The 23085-nt window shown below is 39.5% G+C and overlaps 2 protein-coding genes across 5 annotated transcripts; one reads left to right on the top strand and one right to left on the bottom strand.

Annotated features, from left to right (window-relative positions):
* Positions 1–34: 34 nt before the first annotated feature.
* On the top strand, positions 35–9818 carry LOC309711459 (retinol dehydrogenase 13-like). 2 transcript variants are annotated; one of them, XM_082541809.1, is made up of 7 exons: positions 35–112; positions 4305–4445; positions 4529–4720; positions 5067–5228; positions 5372–5488; positions 5592–5796; positions 9063–9818. In XM_082541809.1, exons 2-7 carry the CDS (start codon positions 4334–4336, stop codon positions 9157–9159), a joined length of 885 nt encoding a protein of 294 aa, XP_082397935.1. In that variant the 5' UTR covers positions 35–112; positions 4305–4333; the 3' UTR covers positions 9160–9818. The 2 variants fall into 2 exon arrangements, with proteins under 2 accessions (XP_082397935.1, XP_082397934.1); XM_082541808.1 differs by lacking the exon at positions 35–112 and adding an exon at positions 2820–3059.
* Positions 9819–9896: 78 nt separating this feature from the next.
* On the bottom strand, positions 9897–22059 carry ankrd34c (ankyrin repeat domain 34C). Of its 3 annotated transcripts, none has more exons than XM_082541804.1 (3): positions 22004–22059; positions 12924–12973; positions 9897–12029 (listed from the first exon to the last, which is right to left on the bottom strand). In XM_082541804.1, exon 3 carries the CDS (start codon positions 11977–11979, stop codon positions 10390–10392), a length of 1590 nt encoding a protein of 529 aa, XP_082397930.1. In that variant the 5' UTR covers positions 11980–12029; positions 12924–12973; positions 22004–22059; the 3' UTR covers positions 9897–10389. The 3 variants fall into 3 exon arrangements, with proteins under 3 accessions (XP_082397930.1, XP_082397929.1, XP_082397931.1); XM_082541803.1 differs by lacking the exon at positions 22004–22059 and adding an exon at positions 13244–13265; XM_082541805.1 differs by lacking the exons at positions 12924–12973; positions 22004–22059 and adding an exon at positions 12506–12609.
* Between the last annotated feature and the right edge of the window lie 1026 nt (positions 22060–23085).

The raw sequence follows: 23085 nt of genomic DNA, 5'->3' as shown, positions 1-23085 counted from the left end.
CGCTGAGTGCTACGTCAGAGTCACACATACCCAGAGGAGGGACCGCAACAAAACGGCGGTTAAACACCACAGAGGCTCGTTATAGAGACCGGATAACCCCGACTGAATCAAGGTGAACTACGGGGTAATCCACACAAAGGTCACAGCCTGCAAGCAAGATAAATATTGAGTATATGCGGGCTTTCTTTTCTGTACAAACCATAATAACCCAAACAAAGTCATCAGGCTCATTTACTCAAAGCTTAATGCGGAGTTTAAAAGTTTTTTACAGTTGTTACAAAATAGTTCCAATCTAATGGTCATTGTAGAAATATTACCTGTTTGTTTTCTAAATATATTAAATTAATTTCTGAAGCTCTACGCATTTACAGTCACCCAATATTCATTAAGATCTAGCTAATGTAGGCCTGTAATTTATTATGTAGAATACATGCTGGATCATATCTTCATATTAGAGGAAACCCACTGAAATAATCAGCAACAATGTAATGTCCTAATAACTAAATCAGAATAAATCTGCTTGGTTTTAAGGCAAAAGTACTACGTCATTAACACAAATCGCAATGACTGAGATATATAATGCTCTAAACAAACTCAATCATAACAGATTTATCTTTGATATTTTCTATTTGACAATTTTCATGACAAATCATTGGTAATTTAGCAGTCACGACATAAGGTAAAAACACAGTCATTATGAAAATTTATTAAGGTCCTGATTTGTCTCCAGGATGGGTACGGGAAAGATACATTCCACAATGTCTCAGCAGAGGGCCCTCTAATTTTAGCAGGGGAAGGTTACCATACTCGGAGATAGGTCTGCAGAGGAGTCACATGACGGGCTTAGTAGTGAGCCAGTAAAAGAGACAGCCAGGTCACCTCTAAAGTGCTCTTCAGATTATAGCAGGCCTCCGCTGGTTGAAAAAACCTCTAAAGCCTTAACAATAATGTATTTACCCAAGCAGCATGGCTTAAACTGTGTGTAATAACAATGTCGAGAAGGTCAGTGCAATAAGAATGTCATTCAGTTGTCCCTGAAATACAAAACTTTGACCTGCATATTCAATGAGAGGCTGCAATAAAGAGCATGGTCACTGCAGTCAGGTGGCTGTTAGCTAATCCTCTCACTTTATACAGCCACTTCAGAACACCTCTAGGTTTTCACATGTACTTTGTGGCCTGTGCTTCCCCGATTTACAGACACTCCGCAGCTCTCCACAGTGAAAACATTCACTCTCAGGTGTCACAAGAATTACAAGGTCAAATCTCTCTATATTGTCCCTGTCTAGACTCATTGTGTTATGCTTTAAAGTTCAGAGAAAGCACGCCTTATTGATCTGACACAGTAAAATTTTATTCCAGATTCAGTTGCTCCACTGCAGCTCTGATTAGGCTTTAATTGAGATCTGATAGTGTAGGCTGATGCTGTTATTACTGTCATCTCGGTGCTTCTGGTGGGTTTCCTCTTTTGTCTGCTCACTCAACAGCACAGACAGTTCTTAATGTGCTCGTAGGAGTTTGGGATATCATGTGATTCTTAGGTGTTTTATATAGCTTCAAAACACGTCTTGTTGTGCTTGACTGGCAACTGTGACTAAAACAGAAATGAAATATAGGCCTAGTTTAAGGGCTAATGTGATGTATGTGTCTCATCTGCTAGAATCACGTAAAAATACACCAAGACAGCGTTGATGAGCCTACAGCGACATCTGCTGTACAATTTATGAGTATTCCTTGTAGATGATAGATTTGTCTGTTTATTAAGCTTAAATCACGAGTGCTTTATTGCATACCAGCTGTGCTTCACTGCATAATAACTGCACATATTATATCTTGAGCCCAGCATACATTGACCTTGCATATTTTATGAGTTGATGATACCTAAATAAAGCTGAAATGGAAATGCAGCTTTAAGAGATGCAGTTGGCTTTATTTTAGAACAAAAATGTATTTTGTAAAAACAAAACAAAACAAAAAACAGCTGACATTCAGTGTAAAAAAAACATCTTATTTACACCTTATTTATTTTTATTTGATTATTAAATTTTATTACTGCCATAGAAAGATGTGGATCATCATGTCTGATTTACACCCTTTTTGATTTTTACACCCTTTCAGGAAAGAGACTCCATGGACTATGATATTCACAAATGACACTGAGAAAAAGAAATAAAGTTCAAGTAAGACATAATACATGCGTGTGAATGAGAGGGAGACCGGTGGAAAGGTAAAGATGCAAGGAGCAGAAGTAGTGAAAGTAGATGAGTTTAAATACCTGGTGTGGCAGTGGTCAGTGCACAAGAGAGGTGAAGAAGAGAGTGTGGGCAGGGTGGGTGTCGGTGGAGACAAGTGTCTGAGGGGATGTGAGAGAGAAAGATAGCAGCAAGATTGAAGAGGATGTTTAACAGCCTGTTATGATACAGATATGTAGAAGGTTGGTGTCAAAGGAGGATGCTAGCTGGGTGAGATGGAGGCAGATGATCCACTGTGGTGACCTCTAGAGGGAGCAGATGAAACGAGAAGATGGAAAGTTGTGAGATGATAATAGTTTCAGCAAAGATGTTTTTACTAAATCCTAAAGATACCACTACAGTTTGATTTGATTGCATTTTGTTATATTGGAGTTTGTTTGTTTTTAGTTTAATAGCATTGAACTTTTTCAGATTTGTTAAAAATCTAAAAAAAAAAAAGTTCTAAAATAGCCAAAATGTACTTTACTAGCTGCTTTCTTTGGCAATAGCTTTTAAAAAATTGCTTAAAAATATTATTAACACTATTGACAAAAATGAACCAATAGGATTCCCGTGTAGGGCGGCGATGGGCGGTACTTCCTGGGCAAAGGCTCCGCTTGTTATGTAGCTGTTATTGACGCGGTTTACTTTGTAGCAGGCAGTAAGGTCTCGCTTGCAGGAAAGTTCGCCGGCGTTTCTCCAACCGGACTTTAAGAGAAGCAGATTCATAAACAGTAACAGGGTCAGCAGGGACAATGCGGACCTCCTCGGCTGCACGCTCATTTGTTTCCCAGTATCCTAAAACTACTGCATTGGTCACAGTAGCAGGTATGAAGTGACCCGACGCAGGCTCTTTTTCACAAAAGCAGGTGTTGTGTGTTAAAAGAAAAACAAAATAACTCATATAATAGCTAATCACTGATTTACATTAATGGTCTGATCATACGTGTAGACTGTAAACAGCACACGGATGGCTGTCTTAGCTCGTGCTCTTTTACAGACTCTGTGACGTTTACTTGACGTTGCATAAGCATGTAGGCCTTTTGCGCACGGACACACGTGCTCGTTAAAATGACAAGTGCCTTTGATTTTGCATCACGTTTATAAGAATATAGTTAAAGTGAATTTGTTAAGCTACAGCTTATTAACATCTTAACTAAATATTCACTAACACACTGTTCTAGGTGTGCCTGGTGCTTTACAGTGCAGTTTGAATGAGCTTTCACACGTTTGATGTGCCTATATTGTTTATATTTGTTTTTTAGGTGGTTGTGCTAGCTTGTTTTATTTATTACAAAAAAAGGTAGGGAACCTGATATTTTCACGGTCACGGTCTGCCATCATAGCTTTATAGTTACTAATTTGTTTTTATTTTTTATTTCGTTTTGACTTTTGCTTTTGCTTTTAATTCTGTTTAATTTCAGTTCGTTTCCAGTAGGTTTGCTCATTTCAGTTTATTTTGTAAATGCTTCAAATTAATAACATAGGTGCATCTACTAAATACCTCAGATGAGTTTAAATCTCAGTGAACTCAACCTAAAGGTTAGCGGAATAGTTTTCTGAAAATGTTATTAATTTGAGAAGGAAGTCACCTAGGATTCTCAAATTGATGCTATAGGTGTGTCTACTGGTTTGCCGGTATTTTTATTGTTTGAAAGTGTTGACTTTTATTTGAGTTTTTATTCGTTTAGATGTTAAAAAACACTTTTTTACACAATCACCATCCCAAAACCCAAACTTGTTCAATTTGTAGTTATGTAAAATAGAGAGACAATGTTTTAAAAAAAATATTTATGCACATTTGGACAAAGAAAAAAGCAGTTTTAATTATTTCTCAGATTATTTTAAGGCACTTTAAGGCTTTTTCTGTTAAACTCATTCAAGTGTATTATCTTCAGGGTGTGGAAGAAGGGGTCAGAAATTTATATTTGAGAAAATCTTGGTCCTAAAACATCTGTTGAATCTGTGCAGTTGTGTTTTGTTTTGGGTGGGTGGGGGTTTCCTTTTCTAGAAGGTGAAGATGGCTCTGATCAGTGGAGATTTAGAGCTGTCACTATGCGGACATTTTTACAGGAGTGGGACTTTTTGGTTTGAAGAAGTGGATGGCAGGTGGTGTGTGTCACAGCAAAGCCCGCTTAGATGGAAAGACAGTCCTGATCACTGGAGCCAACACTGGGATTGGCAAAGAAACTGCTGTTGACATGGCTAGAAGAGGTTGGTGATTTGCCAGGATTTATATATCCAATTTTATAATCTAATATCTGTTCAGGTGTAATGACTTTGCTCCCGCATTGCAGGCGCGAGGGTTATTCTGGCTTGTAGGGACATGGAAAGAGCTAATAAAGCTGCAGAAGAAGTGAAAAAGAGAAGCGGAAATGACAGCGTGATTGTCAGAAAGTTGGATTTGGCATCTCTACAGTCAATACGCCAACTTGCCAAAGATGTCCTAGCAAGTGAGGAGCGCCTGGATGTTCTCATCAATAATGCAGGTGGATGTATAAATCACATCAGACCCACTATGGTGTGATGTAGCATATTATGCCAGCTTTGTGACTGTGCATTCGTGTTTAACAGGCAGGGATAGCTCAGTAGGTAGAGTGGTGGCCCCATGATCGGAAGGTCGGGGGTTCGACTCCACTGAACGGCTTCCCTGAGGTGCCCCTGAGCAAGGTACCGTCCCTACACACTGCTCCCCGGGCGCTGCACTGGCGGCTGCCCACTGCTTCACTGGGTGAATGGGTTAAATGCAGAGGAACTATTTCCCTATGGGGACTAACACGCACACTTTACTTTAACAGGCGGTAAATACATTTCCTTTGATATTCCTACCTTTAGGCATAATGAGCTGTCCAAAATGGAAGACTGAAGATGGCTTTGAAATGCAATTTGGTGTGAACCACCTGGGCCACTTCCTTTTAACGAACTGTCTGTTAGATCTCCTGAAGAAGTCAGCGCCGAGCCGCATTGTGAATGTCTCCAGCTTAGCGCATGAGAGAGGTGCAGTTTTTCCTCTTTTTTTCTAGTTCATATAAAGAGAATTAGTTGTTTTTTTTAAATCTCTCAGGAATGTCATCCTTTTATATTCATTTAATGTTAAATACCACATCTGTGAATAAGGATGAAGTGCTTTCTCTCAACAGGTCAAATCCATTTTGATGACATAAATCAGGACAAAGATTACCGGCCTTGGAGAAGCTACGCTCAAAGTAAACTAGCTAATGTCCTCTTTACAAAAGAGCTGGCCAACAGGCTGCAAGGTGCTGCGTCTGTTTTATATCTATATTTCTATGTGTCGTTACACATTGAATGGGATTTCATGTCCTTGTAATGACTTGTGTTCTGCATCTTGTCATTTTGCAGGTACTGGCGTAACAGCATATAGCCTCCACCCTGGAGTCATCCGCACTGAGCTTGGCCGACACTTCTGGCCCACAGTGCCCCTGTGGAAGAGGGTTTTGTATGTGCCCTTCGTGTTTTTCATCAAGAATCCGACAGAAGGAGCTCAGACCACCATCTACTGCGCTGTGGAGGAAAGCCTGCAAAATGAGAGTGGACTCTATTACAGGTCAGTCTGTGTAATTCAACAGATGGGCTCTTTATTGATAGACAGCCAAAAGGGATATTGCTCGGCTCGCCCATGTGGGGGAAATGGATCATATTGAGAACAACACTAACATACTCTACTGAGACTGGTATTGTGAATGTGTAATGAAGCATATTAGCAATGAAACAGCTGGACTCTTCTTTCTCAGTGCAGTCTAATGCAATATCTTCCCTCAGTGGATGTGCAGACACAGGAAATGAATCTGATACCAGTTCTTTATTTTCTTCAAAATTATACTCTGAATACGTCATTGCACGGGAGTCATTGGATTCATTTTGATGATAGGGAACGTGAGTTAGTGATTGCTTTTGCACTTTAAAAAACTACAAGTAGCTGATAGTAAAAGCAGAAAAAATTTTCTAATAACACTGATAAAGAAACTACTTAGTGCCAGTCAGTCATGTCTAGTAGGATTCTCCAACCTCTCAATGGGCCTTTTAAAGGTGACAACAGGGAACACAGTTGATCTGCGTACAGTAAAATAAATGTTCTTGTGATTTGTTGAATATAATTAAGTCCAGTTAACACAACTGTTTAAAAACCTAATGTGTTAACATGCTGTGGGTTTTTCCACAGCATGATAATTCCTCTATGCATGAAAAATGTTGTCCAAGTCCAGTAAATGATGTCAGCGTGAACACTGATTCAAATCCAGTGAATTAGACTGACACATCTAAAACATAACGAGCAGACACATTAACGTTCATTTGGGGTCGTGTACTTAACCTTTTCGTGAATGTTAAATAATTATTCACTCTCATTTTAACTCTGGTCTTACTCCTGGGGGACAATTCTGTGTTTTTAGCTGCTGAATCCTAAATTCTGAACACCATCTAATCTGGTCTATTAACTGTCATCTGTTTGTTTCTGGGCTGGTAGAGCAGTGTAGAGCAGGCTCATCGAGGCTTTTATGCAGGAAATAGCTGTGTGCTACAGGTGAAAGCTTAGCTGATGAGACCAGAATTGTGGGTTGGAAAATCAGAGCAATTATCTAAGGAGACTTAAAGGCTTTGTAGAGGTGAGGGGTGTTTGGTGAGTGACTCATTTGCAACTACAAGCGACCCCTTTTACATTGTAAGCATACTACAGTAGCAATTTAGCACTAATATAAAAATGTGGATTAGCACAATATAAAATGAGATTTTGATACAAGGAATCTTTTTGAGACAGAAAGTCAAGATCATATGATAAATAAAGGAATCATCATGTCAGCAGGGTCGCTGCGTCAGTGTGCATGCCCAGAAAAAAAATGCCTAGACAAAATCACAGTCAATATAAATGCCACAAACCAGCTGCAATACACTGACAGCTTTCCACCTTTTGCAGATTTCCAGTATTTCATTACTGCTGACATTATCTTATCAGGCATTTCAGCCATTTACCAGTGAATGACTGACATTTAAGTGGTGCTGCATGTGTTCAAGATTTTAAAAATGGCAAGAGCTGATTGCATGCTCACACACACACATATTTATATTTATAGATAGATAGACAGATAGATAGATATACCAGAGGCCTGGCGGCTTGAGGGTCCTGCGCAGTATCTTAGCTGTTCCTAGGACTGTGCTCTTCTGGACAGAGATCTCCGAAGTTGTTCCCGGGATCTGCTGGAGCCACTCGCCTAGCTTGGGAGTCGCTGCACCTAATACTCCGATTACCACTGGGACCACCGTTACCTTCACCCTCCACATCTTCTCGAGCTCTTCTCTCGAGAAGATGTGGAGGATATATATATATATATATATATATATATATATATATATATATATATATATATATATATATATATATATATATATATATATATATATATATATGGAGGGTATATATAAATGCTGGCAGCACATTTTAAAGTATCTGAGGCCTGATGAGGATCATTTTCCATTAACTCTTCACATCACAATGACCAGATCATTCTATTCATTTATTGTATTTATTGTGTACCTAACACTGTACCTAACACACTGTGTAACAAACAGTTTAGCATTTATCTACTAAAGAGCCATGCTCACATCTAGAACTGTTTTGCTAAAATAAGCAGGGCTTTCCCTAAAAATAGATTGTCTTGATGTTTCTCCACAGTCTGTGTATTTATTAATTCTCCCCCTGAAGTGAGCGAGTCTGTAATCTGTTCTGTTTGTTTGTTTGTCTGTCTGTTTGTTAGCAGTCTACAACAGCTCGAGCTGATTTAATTTAGGTGAAAATCTAGTCAATGTCGTACCAAATGTGAAAGTCAGTAAAAACTTTATATTACCCCCAATGTTTTATGGATCAAGTTCAAACAATATACAAAGTCTTGGTGGGCATGAGTACCTGGGTTGGCTAAACATTTGACCTTGACCTTTATTGTTGGTGCCCAAGGTCAAAGTTGACCTTGGAAAAAAATACAATATAATAAGTATTATGTTCCATATGAAAGGGAACATGAAGAGTGCTCTACAACACACCTCTTTTTTTTCTCCCACTATGACACCCTATGATGTCAGAATGAACCCATAACAGGCTGAGATCAGGATGTTGTAATAAAATGATGATAATAATAATAATAATAATAATTAAAAAACATCAAAGTTTTAGTATAGCCTTTGCCCTTTAAAGGAAGTCCCGTTTTCTGAGTGTTCTTGTTTGAAATTAGAACATTTTAAGATTTTCCTTAATAGTTTTTTTTAGCAATTACAAAGCATATGATTTAATCTTAATTTAAACTGCTGATACTAGAACCTGACTGATATTGGACTTTTATGACCAATACCCATATTTGGAATGTTGCTTTGTTGTCACCACAAGTCATGGGTTACTCATTTACACTTCTCCTATCGATGCCAACAGGGAAGTTGCGGAGTGCCATCTGGTGGAATATCTGTGTAACATCAACATTTATAACATAATTGGAGGTTTTAGTTGTCAACCATACCGATATATCGCCACATAACAAATATCGGTTTGGCTCTACTTGATGTTATTTTTGTATATAAAGTGAAAACTGACTCTTTTGGTCTTTGTATGAAATTATATGGGTAATAACATAACTAATAAATATCTAAATTCCTATAATTATCTTTAAGAAAACAGTATAAAATATTAAGACATTGTTGCCTTGTAAATTATCCTTTGATTGCATATCTTGCCTTTTTTATCTGACTGATTAACTTGTTCTTGTGACTTAATCAACTCAGCATGAACAGATCAAGTTGTGTGTTTAACACTAAAGTCTGCACTGATTACAGCGACTGCGCCCCTAAAACAGCAGCCCCTCAGGGTCTGGATGATGAAGCTGCCAAGAAGCTGTGGGAGCTGAGTGCCTCTGTGGTCGGTCTGACATAGTCACAGCGACGATGATGATGATTTTGATGATGATTGTCATCATCGCGGTGCCACTGGACTGCCAGGTGGCCTGAGGAAAGAACTGGTACTCTTTCTAGTGAACATCTGCGCTGCTAGTAGCAGCTGAGCTCCTGCTTAAGGACAACAAATGAAAAAAAGACAGAAATTCACAAGTGATAGACATTTATTTAGAATATACAACAAACTAATTGGAAAAATACTATGAATTAAATTAAGTTTTTTCTTAAACAGAAGCAATGCTTCACAGGTCAGTTACATGGAAGCTGTATGATCTTTAGCATTGATTGCCTTTAGCTTGAAATGACATTTTAATTGATGGGTTTCACCAATATCTGTGTGGACTAAGGGTTAAAATGTCATTTATTGTTGCTTGGGTTTATCATATAAGAATTATATATGAATGTGCTTTAGCTTTTTGTAACACTGCTAATAGTGGTATTCAGTTTCTTTCTCGTGGGCATTAAAGTGCTCTTATACATAGCCCATTGTTATACCTGTCTTTTAAGGCATACTGTTTATCCACATCCTATGTATTCATCACGAGTCTTCATTTTGATCCATGTGAGACCAGCAGTGCTGAGACAAAACACATGTTGGTTACATCACCATGAATTAAAGTTTTCTTTATACAAAATTTGTATCTGCTCATCACTTTTTTCGGTTTCTTTTTAAAGGCACTTTGTACAGAATTGCTACAAACAGTCCAATTTCATCTTATCCAAAGCTACATCTCAGACAAATGCATCACATTTTTTTTTCTTTTTCTTTTTTTCTTTTTTTTCGTGAGACAGAATGTCCATTATGGTGCTAATTACATATGCACAAAGTGCACCCTATCTGCCACCAGCTACAAATGTACCCTGTGTGTTCCTTTAATGTTACATGATCAGCTAGTTCAGAGGAAATGTACCATATCTTGGCATTTACATTCAAAACTAAAACATATACAGCAGATGTTGTGAAGTCAAAAGATAGTTATCCTTAAGGTTGAGTGTGACACGGGGAGGAGATCTACCTATATTGCTCAGTTTTAATGTATCTATATATTCTATCTATATTTTTTAATTACACATAATTCAACAACTAGATGGCTCTGAGTCTACACAAATGACACAAATGACTTGTGTAGACTATGGATGTACTTCCTCACAATCTATGGTGTTAACATCTCTACTTCCACAATATTTGCTGCATAAACTTCATAACTAACTAATGCTCTTCAAAATCAGAAAGCTGTTTCATCTGTTCCACTTGCATAGAGTGCCTTCTCACAAGTTTCTTCTTCAACTTGAGGCCACCTCTCTTTGGTGTGTTTGGTGCTACTGGAGCTATAGATCTAATACCTGTGGCCAGAGGTGAGGAGGGCTTGTTGCTAGCCCCGATATCGGGAATGGGAGGGTTTGGGTTTATGTTAAGAGGGGGGAGGTGGCCAGGCCTGGTGTGGGAGATGTGATCCAGCAGAAGTGTGCCTGAGCCTCTTCTCTCTAGGAGACCAGGTGCACGCCTGCGTGCTGTGCTGGGAGAGGATGTGCTGGCATTGCTGTCTAGAGATTCTCTGGAGCTGGTTAACATCACAAGTGGAGAGGTGTTTAGTTTCCTGCGCTCCACCGGGACCTTAGGAGAATCTAACATGGCAGAGTCTGAATAGAGCTGTGAGTCTGAGTCATAGTGATCATTCCCCAGGTGTCTCCTATGCATTGTGTCTCTCAGACTGGCTAGTCCACTGCTGCAGCTGCTGCTCTCCTGCTCTGTAGGCACCGTGCTGCGCCGTGCCAGTGGCTGGTGTTGGCCTAGCGTTCTCTCATATGATGGTTTAGATGTTGGAGGAACTGATAATGAGGTGGTCATTTTGCAGGGCTGTTCTCCCACTAGTGGGAATAAGCTGTCCTTCCCGTCTACACTGTTCTGTCGAGATAAAGCCGACCTCTTACTCAGAGAGAGTCCGTTTACCCCTGCAACAACATCCTCATCAGAACTAGCTTTCTTACTCTCATCATGGGCGGCGGCGGCAGCAGCAGCCAGGACAGAGGGTGCAATCAACCCCCAAGGCTCTGATTGCAGCCGCTTCAGCTGAGGCAAACGTGCACGTTTGGGGTTTGCAGGCCGCCGCGTCGGCGACGTGGGCCCATTGGCAAGTTTCGAAGCTGAGCTGGAGGTTTTTAGCTTTTTCTGGAAACTGAAGACTGTGTTTTGTTGCTCTTGCTCAGGTGAGGGCGATGCTGTGACGTTAATATCAGAGGGAGAAGTGCAGTACGCCGGGGAAGATCTCTCAACCAGCTCTGGTGATGGAGGGACATTTAGATACTGTTTGGTAGTCTTAGTGCCAGATGGTGACTTGTCTGTGGTGATTATGATCACCTCCTTGCCTTTAGCTTTGCATGCATCCAAGAGCAGTTTAAGTGTCTCCTTGTCATCTGCGTTTATGGCATAGACCAGCGCTGAGGCCCCGCTCCTGTCTTCCAGGCTGGGATCAGCACCGTTGCTAAGTAGGTGATCCACCACTTTGTGTCCAGCCTTGTGAATGCAGGCGTGCATTAAAGCTGTCCGACCTCCTTTGTCCTGTATGTTGGGGTCCGCTTGGTTGTCCAGCAGATATTTTACGAGCTTTGCCTTACTTACACTCTGCTGGTCGGTGTGTGTGGACATGCAGGCCACCATGAGAGGTGTTTCCCCACGTTCATTGCTCTCGTTGATGTAGGCACCTCCTTCCAACAAGAGCCTGGTGAGTCTCAAGCGTCTGAGCCACACTGCCTTCAGGAGTGAGTTTCCATCTGTCCGCAGTTCCAGAATATCTGCCATTACCCAGCCAATCACAGATCTTCTCAGTACTGAACTCACAGCTCGCAGCCCTTTGAACAAATTTGTGGAATTAGTTCAGCTTACATAGTAAAATGAGTGATTAATACCCACTTTGTTTGTCTGCTTTTCTATTTGTTATCACTGCCAGCAGGTGGCAGTCTGTTACAACCTAAAGAAAATAAAAATAAAACTTACTCTTATAGATCTGTGAAATATAGTGGATATATTGTTTGTTTAATTATTGAAATTGAATCAGTGTTGTACAAAAAATTGGCAGTTTTCCTAAAATGCTCATGCACGTCCTCAAAGATCACATATATCCATGCAGAAGTCAGCGTGGTAACACACCTGTTAGAGTCATAAACACTACTGATAGATGTGTCATGATGTCATAATCAAAGTTGATTTTTTTTTTTCTAAACCTCTATCTAGACAGCAGTGCCCCCCACCCCCCACCCAACATACTGATACTGACACAAAAGCCTCCAGTATTCACTACAAGTAAGCATAAACATCATTTTTCCACCTTTCTGGGACGAATATACGAGAGACTGCGCGTAAATGCGATGTTTGTTATATAAATTTCAAATAGTGATCCAAACATCTGTTCAAGCTCTTTAACTGGCGACATTAAATAACGTCACGCTAAGCTCAAAGAGTCGCTGTCCGCGGTTCTCATTTTGGGTAACTTGGCTCGAAAGACGCGCTCCATTACACGTTGCGGTGTTCGTCGTCTTATTCTGCTTCAAATCCCAAATGTAAACATTTTATCTGCAGTTTGAATATTAATTTGCCAACATTAGACATACATTTGATTTCACATGCAACACAAGCTGTCGATCTAATTTAACAGCCTCCGCCTTCACCGATACAAGATAGCGAGGTAAAGTTGAATTAATTAACCTTCACGTGTAATATTGTTTGTGTGACAGTTGTTTCCTTACCTGGTCAAAGAGGAGATTTTCCATGTTCAAAGTAACCAGTGCTCTGCCATCTGCGAGGGCGAAATTAAAGATTCAAAACAGAAAGTTTGTTGAAGTTCTCCACAATAATCCTATTTTCTTTTTTGTTATGCAGCCGTGACTGTTCCCATCAATACGTCTTGGTTTAGGTTACAGTGTGCCGTGCCTCTCTGGCACCATAACGCATGAGCTGTGTGGCTTTTGTTATGGAGGCACACCACATCAGTCCAATGGGGAGTATTCCTTTCACTGCGCACTCAAGGATCACAACCTGGAGATGCTGCGGGTTATAAATAACTTACTTTCTTGCTGGTTGAATGAAACGTGTATTCTCTTGACGTCAGAGTCGACCAAAATAAATTGCGTCTGATGAAAAACCTCTGTCTCGGTCTTTATATCTGCTGGACACAAACAAAACGAGTGCTGCCTCCTAAAGACATGCAAATGATCTGCGCGCGCGTGTTATTTTAATTATGTCAAAAGAGCAGTATGAAAATGAAAACGGTGGGCACAGTTTGGCCTACACGTGATGAAGATGAGAAGGCTGCTTTTTCTCCTAGAGCCTAGTGCTTAGGCTGCTTTTTGAATTTTCTTCAGATAGTAAGTCTGCGCTATAAATACGATTTAATCTTTCTGCAGGGTGGAACAGGAATAAAGGCAGGTTGTCTGTCTGCCATGTATGAAAGGGCACAGAGAAAACAATTCAGTTGTAAAATGTGCCTGGACCACCATCACGCTGCTTCTTGCAGGGAATTCCAATAGGATATATTCACCAGCTATCTTTCTTTTCTTATTTTCATTTTTTTTAAAAAGCAGAAATCATATTTTTAAGCAGTGACACTTTGATACAAAGCATTAGTTAATATTTAATGTTTATGCATATCTGCAGCGCTTCTTTCTCTCATTGTCATGTACTCAACAAATTATGTGAGAGAGCAAAAATATTTTGCACCTATATATTTACAGTACAATTAAAGAAGCCAAAACTTGTAGCAGCCATCGCAGCTATACAGCCTAATAGGGACATTTCTATTTTTAGGTTGCTATGAGACAGCACAGAAGCAGTTTCTAATGAGAACAGTGATGTTCTCAGCCCTGCAAAGAACAGGTAAATCAGACACATTCCTCCACGGACAGACAGGATTATATGGCATTTTTTATGCAGTTATTTTTGGATCTATTTTCCACTCATGAGTAAGTCACCACCACCACAATCAATCATTAATCCTTTGACCCCTGCTCCTTTTTTTCTTTTCTTTTTTTCTGACTCTAAGACTAATCACTTTATTACCTATCCAAAGGCTTGACGTCTCAGGACTTCAGCTGTCAATGTTGCCAGTGATTTCTCACCTGTGATTGCCTTCTCAGTCCCAGAGGAAGTGTTGTTTACAAGGCACATGGAGAAGGCAGTTTCATAAAGCAGCTCATGCTGTAGTCACCACCTCAAAAGAGTATGCCCCTCCTGTTCAAGAGGCATTAACAGTCTGGCTAAATATTGTCATTTCTTCACCAGAAATGACTAAAAGAGTTGTGTAAAATATTGGTTTATATGTAGATGAGTAAAAACTGTTCTTCTAAGTGTCAAACTTGATTCTAAGAATAGGAAGTTCTAAGAAGTTTTTTTTTTTTTTGTCAAACACAAACTGAAATTGTTATTCAGATGCTATTATGTATATTTCACATTTTATACTGTTGAGTAAAAATTATATGGGTCTGTATTATAGACAGACTTCAGAGAATCATGATGATCCAAGGATCAAAGGCCAAAGCTGACTAGTTTAGACACATTCATTATCACTGGGAGCCAAAAGGACGTCAGTGGCCCTCACAGAGGGTGATCTTTGCCCCGATGATGCTGTCGTCTGCAGTATATAGAGGAAAAATAAATAATTAAAGTGAAGAGAATAAGCGCCATCACCCCTGGGAGCACTTTCCATTTTCAGATATCTTACACCACAGCTGCTGCTCTCCCTCCCCTCCGTTCTAAATATAACCTTTTCTTCTGTCTGAATTGTGACATTTTTTACTCATCAGACTACAGTAGCTCAAAAACTATTTATATATTCTGACAAAGGACACATAAAAGTTATCAGCAGTTTTCAAATTTAGAGTCTGATCACAATTTTTCCAGGAGACGGGAAGAACAGAGCACTTCATGTCTAACCTTAATTTCAAATAATGCCTCAGTTTTGAGAAAACAAGAAAGGAAATTGTTTTTGTAAACTGCAAATAGAAATATGCTCAGTTTTTTTTATTGCACTGAAAAAGAAAGTTGCTGTTGTCAAAGCCAGTAAAATTTGAAAGTAAGATACAGCCAAGTGCTACAGGAAAGTCTAAAAAATATATAGTGCAACATGTCAGCACATATTTATTCTTCGCTGTGATTACTGTTTAATTTTCATCCTCCTCTGAAATGTCAGGTGACAACTCATTGCAGAACACTAATTTAAATAATTGAGCAAATCTTGGTATTGTGGCAAAGATATGTAATTTTAACAAATAAATATTCTTAAGTGTTGTTAAAGTTACATTTATTCTGTTTAAAGTGTCTTTTATAATTTCATCACTTTCATGAGTTCAGCACATAGACTGTAAACAGGTTACAAATGTCTCATAACCATACACTGTATATAAAAGATGGCTGGAACTAGCCAACGCATTTAACCTGCACTTTCTCTGACTTCTAGCAGAGCTACTGAGCTGCCATATCTGTGACCTCGGTAAACAAATTCCTGATCTCAGTCACTGGTTTTCTTCTTGTACATAAATATGGTCACATTACATTAAAATAACAACAAGAACAACAAAGCCAAAACAAGGATAAAGCAGGGCATGCTTTACTGTGTTACTGACAAGCTGCTAGGCAAGAAATATGTGTTATCCTTTGATTTCTTGTAGGCTGAACATGGCTATCTGTTGGCAATCGACTGGCAGACCATAGGGTACAACCGTCAGCCCTTCTACCTGCAGAGAGCATCTGATGCTAGATGTAGGCAGTGTCCAAACCAAGACTTTTTTCTAGTCTTGCTTGTGTGCCAGCCCCAGAGAAGAGAGAAGTTCTAACATGTAAAGTGATGAACTGAAACAGAGTTTTAAAAACAGTGAAAAGTGTCCAGTGCTGCCACTCTCTGTACTTTTAATACTGTATCATTTCATTTCTGATGTTTTTTCCACGCTGCTCCTGTTCTTTTTAAGCTCCACTATCACAGCCAATCAGCATTTAGCATTCAACAGTTACATGCTGTTCGGTTTTTGGAATACTGTGCGTTTTTTGTAGGTTGAAAACCTCTCTCTGAAGGCTCTCCACAGGTGCATACCTATGCAAATGGCCAATCCCGTGGTACCATAAAACAAGCATCAATCAGAGCCTCCCCTGGCTTGTAGTGTAGGTTTATGAAATACCGACCTCTGCCAGTTTGAAGCTTCATAACTACATTAATCACAGTGTTTATATCCATCTTTTATATACAGGCTATGATTATGACAAAAGTGAACCCAGATTGTTCAAGAGAATCTGATTGGACTGCTTTCAAGCACATCACGTGAAGAACATTATATCTTTTTATGTATACATAAGTAATCTTGAACACTAGCATTAGCCAACTAATGCCAACTATAACGTGAGTTAAATTTAAGGTTAGCATTAGGGTGTGAATTGTTTTGGATAATTGAGGAAATGGGGAAAGCACTTAAGGAGACCGGGATATTATGGCTGTTATGGGAGTCAAAGAAAATTCCTTGACCCCCGTAACAGCCTGTTAATTATGTAAATAAATAATTAACTGAACACAGTTTACCTGGCGCTCTCCAGTGGCAACAAAAGTCACATCTGAGAAGCTGCTAGTTTCTTTACAAATACCTAATTGTAAAAAAAAAAAAAAAAAAAAAGCAAACTGCTGTTTTATTGGGAATACTTGGTTGGGAACAATAATCTCCCGGAGTCACCACTGGTTGCTGGGAAACTGCTCAGCCAAGAAATAGTCTGATACATAACACCCTCCAAAACTGTTGATTTGCTGTTTTCGCACTTTGATTTGTGTAGCTGTTTGATCCTGTTTTTAGTCTTTGTGGAAGACTAAGTTAGCCAGCTGCAGATGAACGCATCACATTTTGCATATGGACACATAAACAATAAACGAAATGACATAAAGGATACAGATACGATTGGAGAGCTGCCTCTACAGAAATTTCAATTAAGCCCAAAGTCACAACAATTCTGCCATAACAATTACGTCCACGGTCTGAACACAGGAATTCCGAATAACATTTGCCTTTTCTAAAATAAACCCATAAATCTTTTTTTTTTAAAAACATATATATATCTCACTTATCCATTCCTTCCTGATAACTCCATTTGCATTAAGACACCGAAGCCTGCATGTGTGTTTTTTTCTAGCACATATATCGCCTGTTGTTGTGCTGATGTTGTGCTTCTAGCTCTGTGGTGGTTGTCTCTTTAAAGACTGAGTTTGACATTCTCATGGCATTTGGTGTCTCAGCGATTGTATCAAGCGAATGTGTGGGCTGCGACAGCATTAACTCGCACGAACCCTGCTACAGCTTTGGACTGGACTGCTCCTTGTCTCCCTCCTACCGTGGCAGATTTAAGGAAATGCCTCCAGTGCAGCTTAAAAACCTGCCACCCCTCACATATGCTGCGAGTGATTTTTTTTTCTTTCCCCTCGTCCACTCATGATTATAGCCCGTGAAGTATAACACATTTTCAGACACTTTGATCTTTTCATATTGAAAAGTGCTACTTTCTCATAGTTGAAATCTTGAAATGGTTCCACTCCTCCTCTGCCTCCTTCTCCTTCACCAGTCCTTCTGTTCTTTCTCATCTCGCATTGCAAACCAACACCTGCCCTTCTGGCAAGCAGTAATTGAGTTGAGCATTATTCAAGAGCATTATACAGGCAACAATTTTGCTGGGTGATCATTGTGTACGTTGGCTGTATCCTAGGAGATTGGTGCATATCTAATAAGGAGTTTGTTACTCATTTTGCAGAGTGGGCACTTTGATGTCCGCCGTGTTGAATTTTCTATTTTAGCTCAACATCCTCCTAATGAAGCAGAGGGCTTGAAGCCTCAGAATTGGTTGCTTATCAACTCTACACTCCACTTATTAGTAGTTGTTGTGAAGCCTTTAATTGGATACTGGAACAGGAGGCACCTTAATGGTCTGTCAGTAAAAAGTGGTCATGATATATAGCTACGGATGACAGTTTTGTTAACATGGTTAAAAATGTGAAAGGCGAACGCTCGCAAAAAACTCTCACTTTCCCCTCGTGTTTCGTGGCTTTCTTTCCTTTCGCCCTCTAAATCAACAAGTGTTAGGAGAATTTCATTAGGTGCAGTTTCAGGTGGAGTTTCAAATTCTGTGTAGCTGCCTCACTAACTACAAAAGTAATTAGTGGCAAAATTGATGTTTTGGTAGGATCTGTCACACCTCTCTTAACACCACCAAATCAAAAGCTTAACAGTGTGTCTTGCCTCCCACTGGGTAGAGAGCAGAAACTCTTCCTGCCATAAGTTATCTAATGAAAGACAACAGAAAAATACAGCCATCAATAGAAGTCCAGGAATATGGCCTACCTACCATTACACTGAGGTAATCGTGTCTTAAATATCTTTTCTAATTTTTAGTATCATGTACAGTGTTTTACTTTTGTAGGAGTATCTTTATCCTTTTCAGAATAAGGTAAAAGCAAATATTGATATGGGGTTAAATGAATTTCTGTGAAAAACTGAGTTTTCCACTACGAATTCATCACAGACTGTTTCATAGCTGCATCTGTCAGAGGTTTGGGCTCGTCAGAGTATGTGGGTACATCAGTGTGGATGAGTGGATGTTCTGACAGTGAGTTAGAGAACTCTGCTCGCGGTTCACACCCCTGAGACTGTGACGTCTTTGACACCATGAGGCACTCTGACCAAAATACACCTCCTCTGCAGCACAAGGTGAAGAAAGAGCTTTTTCTGTCTATGTTGCTGGTAGTGACGTCAGATCACTCCTTTCTATCCTTGAGGGTGTCTGCAGATGAGCAGAATCAGACATGACAGGACCGAACAGGACCAGCCTGGCCTCAGTTAAAAAAAAAGAAAAGAAAGATAATTGTCAGGTCACAGATCTTAGAGTAGATTAAGAAGCCTTAGAAACATGGCGGAAACGCAGGACGACCGCCTCCTTTATTGAAGAGTCAATCCAGGGGTTCACCCATGACTAATGTGGATGAATTTGAAGACTATAAATCTAGAACAACATAGCAGGATAAAGGTGGTGGAAAGAGATGCACCATTTGTTTGACTGTTTGCTTCTCCGTTTACACAAAAAACTAAAGACCAGCTTCCTGAAACTTTTCCCAGACCTTTGTTGGAGCTGCAGATTTGTTTTTAGAAAAAAATCCAAAATAGTGTGTGAACCTTTCAAAGGATGCACTTTTCACAAAATCCTATACTGTGTAAAGAATTTGTGCTTAGCCTTAATCTTTGTCCAGCAATAAAAGGCTAATTGAGTTTCATTTTTAAATAGCTAACTGTCCTTTTAGTTCTGCTACAAGAATCTGGCAAGTCTAAGATGGCACAAGCTTGTTGCAGCTGGGTTTAATCAGCTGTGCTAGAAGGTGGGATGAGCTGGCAATATATGACCTGGCAGTATATGAGGACAAACACAAGTCAGTAATTATTGCTGGGTGCTGTGAAAAAAAAAGGAGCTGTAAGACAATGAAAACTGTCAGATGTAATACTTTAAAACTCCTTAGAAAGTTTGGCAAACAGATACTCTAATTTGAAAATGTCTGAGAAGGTGATGCCACGATTACAAAAAAATGTACAAATGAGAGAGGAAAGTTCTGCAGGTGATCTACTAACAATACTGTAATTTGGAAGAACAGATGCGACCAGTTGATTTCATTAATGACTAACGCAATCTACCAAGAGGAGCACAAATTAGCCTGTCGCAAACAAGCAGACATGATGAGGGAGCATGTTACCTACTAAAAAAAATAAACACTACATGCACAGGTTTTGCACATGAATGTCAGAATAGCCAGACAAGCATGCTGGCTTGTAAACTGCAAAGTGCTACTGGATGCAATAGGACATCATGGTGTTTTTGTCATACTCTACTTGATATAGCTGTTAATGGTGCACAATAAATCTTTATCTGGCAGGCTAGTCGACCGTTTAACAGACAACAGTGAAGTTTTTTTAAGCTAGGTGTTATTTTTCATGCGGATCATTTTCTATCATGATGCTACCAATCTATAATTCTATATAATATGATATATTCAATATTCTATACTCATTATTATCATTCATCCTATCATTTTACAGTTGTTGTTGTTTTTTAAATCATCTACCTAATGGGAAATCGACTTGTCAAGCTATGTTCTCAAGTTAAATACAAAATGTAGTTTTCTACTATTTTTAAGGGTGATTTTATCTAGATTTTTGTGATTGCTTAATTGGTATTGTTTCTAAAGTGTTGTGTCATTCTCTTGCATGTGTACCAGCTCAAAAGCATAAAGCATATAGATTTAGCTTTACTACGCTCACATTTTTCTGATTTGCCAGATCTCCATCTGATCTGGACACACCCTGACTAACCAGATTTAGCTGAACACAGTCGTGTGAACTGTAGTTATTACATTCAGCTTAACTCCTTCTGTACCAAGAACAATGTATGGCGGTATCGTAAAGGTAAGTTCACCTTCATGATAGTTATATATATATATATATATATATATATATAAATGACTACGTAACCCTGCAAACAAGAAGTCTTGTTAAAGTATTAGATCAGCATAACTGTGCTGAAAGCATAGTGCCACCTGTGCATCTCTCACTTTCTGAATCCGACTGATTTAGCTGACACACTTGGCTGAGCTGCCCGTGTTTGTGTCCTGCTGTTTACTCACACAGACTAGGCAGAACTTGTATCAGAGGAGGCACAGTGAGTGAGGCTCTCTCTGCTTGAATCACAACTGTGCAGGTAATAATCAGTTTTCCTGTCTGATTTCAATTCAAAACAGGCATGACTATAATACGCCACCAGGGTGATCTGGCTGCCAGCCTGCTTGTAAGAAAGACTGACGATACTCAATATAAATATAATGCTCGACTCTCTCTTAAAGGTAAGGAAAATTCATCTGCATTCTGGTTCCCACTGTGCTCGTGAGACCCATTGCTAGTGTTCCCCTGGGCCAGGAGCTCTCATACCTGACTGAGCAGATCGAGATAAGAACCAGTTATCTTTGCCTCACAGCACTCCACATCCCAGAGGGAGATCACCTCTCTAAGCAGACGCAGCAGCCTGGGATTCAGTGAAACCAGAATATCACCATTTACTGTGTCTTTCCAAATTCCACCTACAAGGACTTCAAAAGCATAAAATGCAATTAATAGTTAACCATTTTCAATGCTCCCTGCTTAAATCTTAAGTTGGCCTAAATCAATTGAATGTATGATCTGTAATGTTAAACTAAGTGAAGCACACTTGTCAATCGAGGGCTTTGACTCCTTTTTCAGAGGATCAGAAAGTGTACAATTATCGTGCAGCGATGCGATGTAAAGAAAGCATATTCAGATATCTTGAGCTCAGTTAGACCAGTGATTCACTGGTGCACAGGAAGATTTCTCTAGATTCTCTAAATCTTTAAATGATTTTATGTACTGGATGAGGAGATTTTCAAAGTCTTCCCAATTTTATGTTGAGGCTCCTTATTCTGAAATTGTTCCACAATTTGTACTCATCTCTACTCTGCCTCTCCTTTTCTATTCAATCATGCTACCGACCTGTTGCTAATTAACCTAACGAGTTGCAAAATGCTCCTCCAGCTGTTTCTATTTAGTACCACTTACTTTTCCAGCCTTTTGTTGCCCCCTTCCCAACTTTCATTTATTATGTGCACTGCTGCCATCAAATTCAAAATCATCAAAATGAGCTAAATGTTTTTCATGAAATAGTAAAGCTTCACCAATCACTGCTTTTTCCTTGTTCAGTGACAGTTCACCTGTCTGCATGTAAATAATATATGATGATATATAGTCATTTGTCTCACCCATAGCTTCTGTTTCATCCTTGTCACTCTATATTCTCTGTTTTGATGCCTGCCTCTTCATGTGCCTGGTTCTGCCAGAGGTTTCTTCCTGTTTACAAGGAGTTTTTTCTTCCCACTGTCACCACGTGCTGCCCATAGGGGATCAGGGTTTTCTCTAATATTGTAGGGTACGTAACTTACATTATGAATAAGTTGAAGTGACGGTTGTTGTCAGTTTGCACTGTGTTAATAAAACTAAACTGAGTGAACTCTATTTGATTCAATGTCAATAAAAATATTGATCTCTGTAGGTTTATATTTGTTTTAATGACTCAGTCTTTGAGCAGCTGGAGGATGAACCGGTGTAAGCCCTTTTTATTGCTCCAGGCGCTCACAGCCTTTGTGTAAAGTGGATTCAGTTTAGTTTGGCTGCAAACTCAAAGACGGCACTCCAGCTGGCACATTTTGAGAACAATATCTTGTGTGGTAGGATGACGGAATTGTATCTTGGTTTGGAAGGCTTTCAGAGGTGCAACTGTCCAGATAAAGACTTCCTGTGTGCTCAGTGTGGAGTACTGCCTCGGTCTGCAGGGTAAGACAGGGCAAGTGTTGGATCAGCCTCTTCTCTGCTTTGACATCAAAACTAGCGAAAGGAGAGAAGGAGAAATGTAAAATGAAGATATTCTTCTCAAATAAAGGTCTCGTCGATATCATACGCATCTCTGTCTGTTCTGCTTTTTTCACGTTATATCCTTTATGACTCATCAAATTCTAATTTTAAACATAACAAAGACGCACTTATTTTGGGGGATTCCCAATCTCCTTTTTCTTCTAAGCCACACTGCAAATGGCACACATCCCTTGGAGCTGGAGACGCCCAGGATGCTGCTGGGATGTTTTCCATGGCACGATTGTGTCAGTATCACAATGTAGTGAGTCATGTTTATCACCTTCTCGCCTGTTGTGCCTCCTCCTCGTGTGAGTTTTGAAGAACATGGCCAAAATCATGAGTGTACATGTCAATATCTTTGTCAGTGTTTGTGTTTACGTTAGAACTCTGTGTCTTTAATCAGTCCATTTTAATAAAAATTGAATGTCATGGT

This window comes from Aulonocara stuartgranti (assembly GCF_965226115.1).
Source record: "Aulonocara stuartgranti genome assembly, chromosome: 7".
Classification (NCBI taxonomy): Eukaryota; Metazoa; Chordata; class Actinopteri; order Cichliformes; family Cichlidae; genus Aulonocara; species Aulonocara stuartgranti.
The sequence above is the reverse complement of the archived record's forward strand: the minus strand, read 5'-3'. Positions and strand labels throughout refer to the sequence as shown.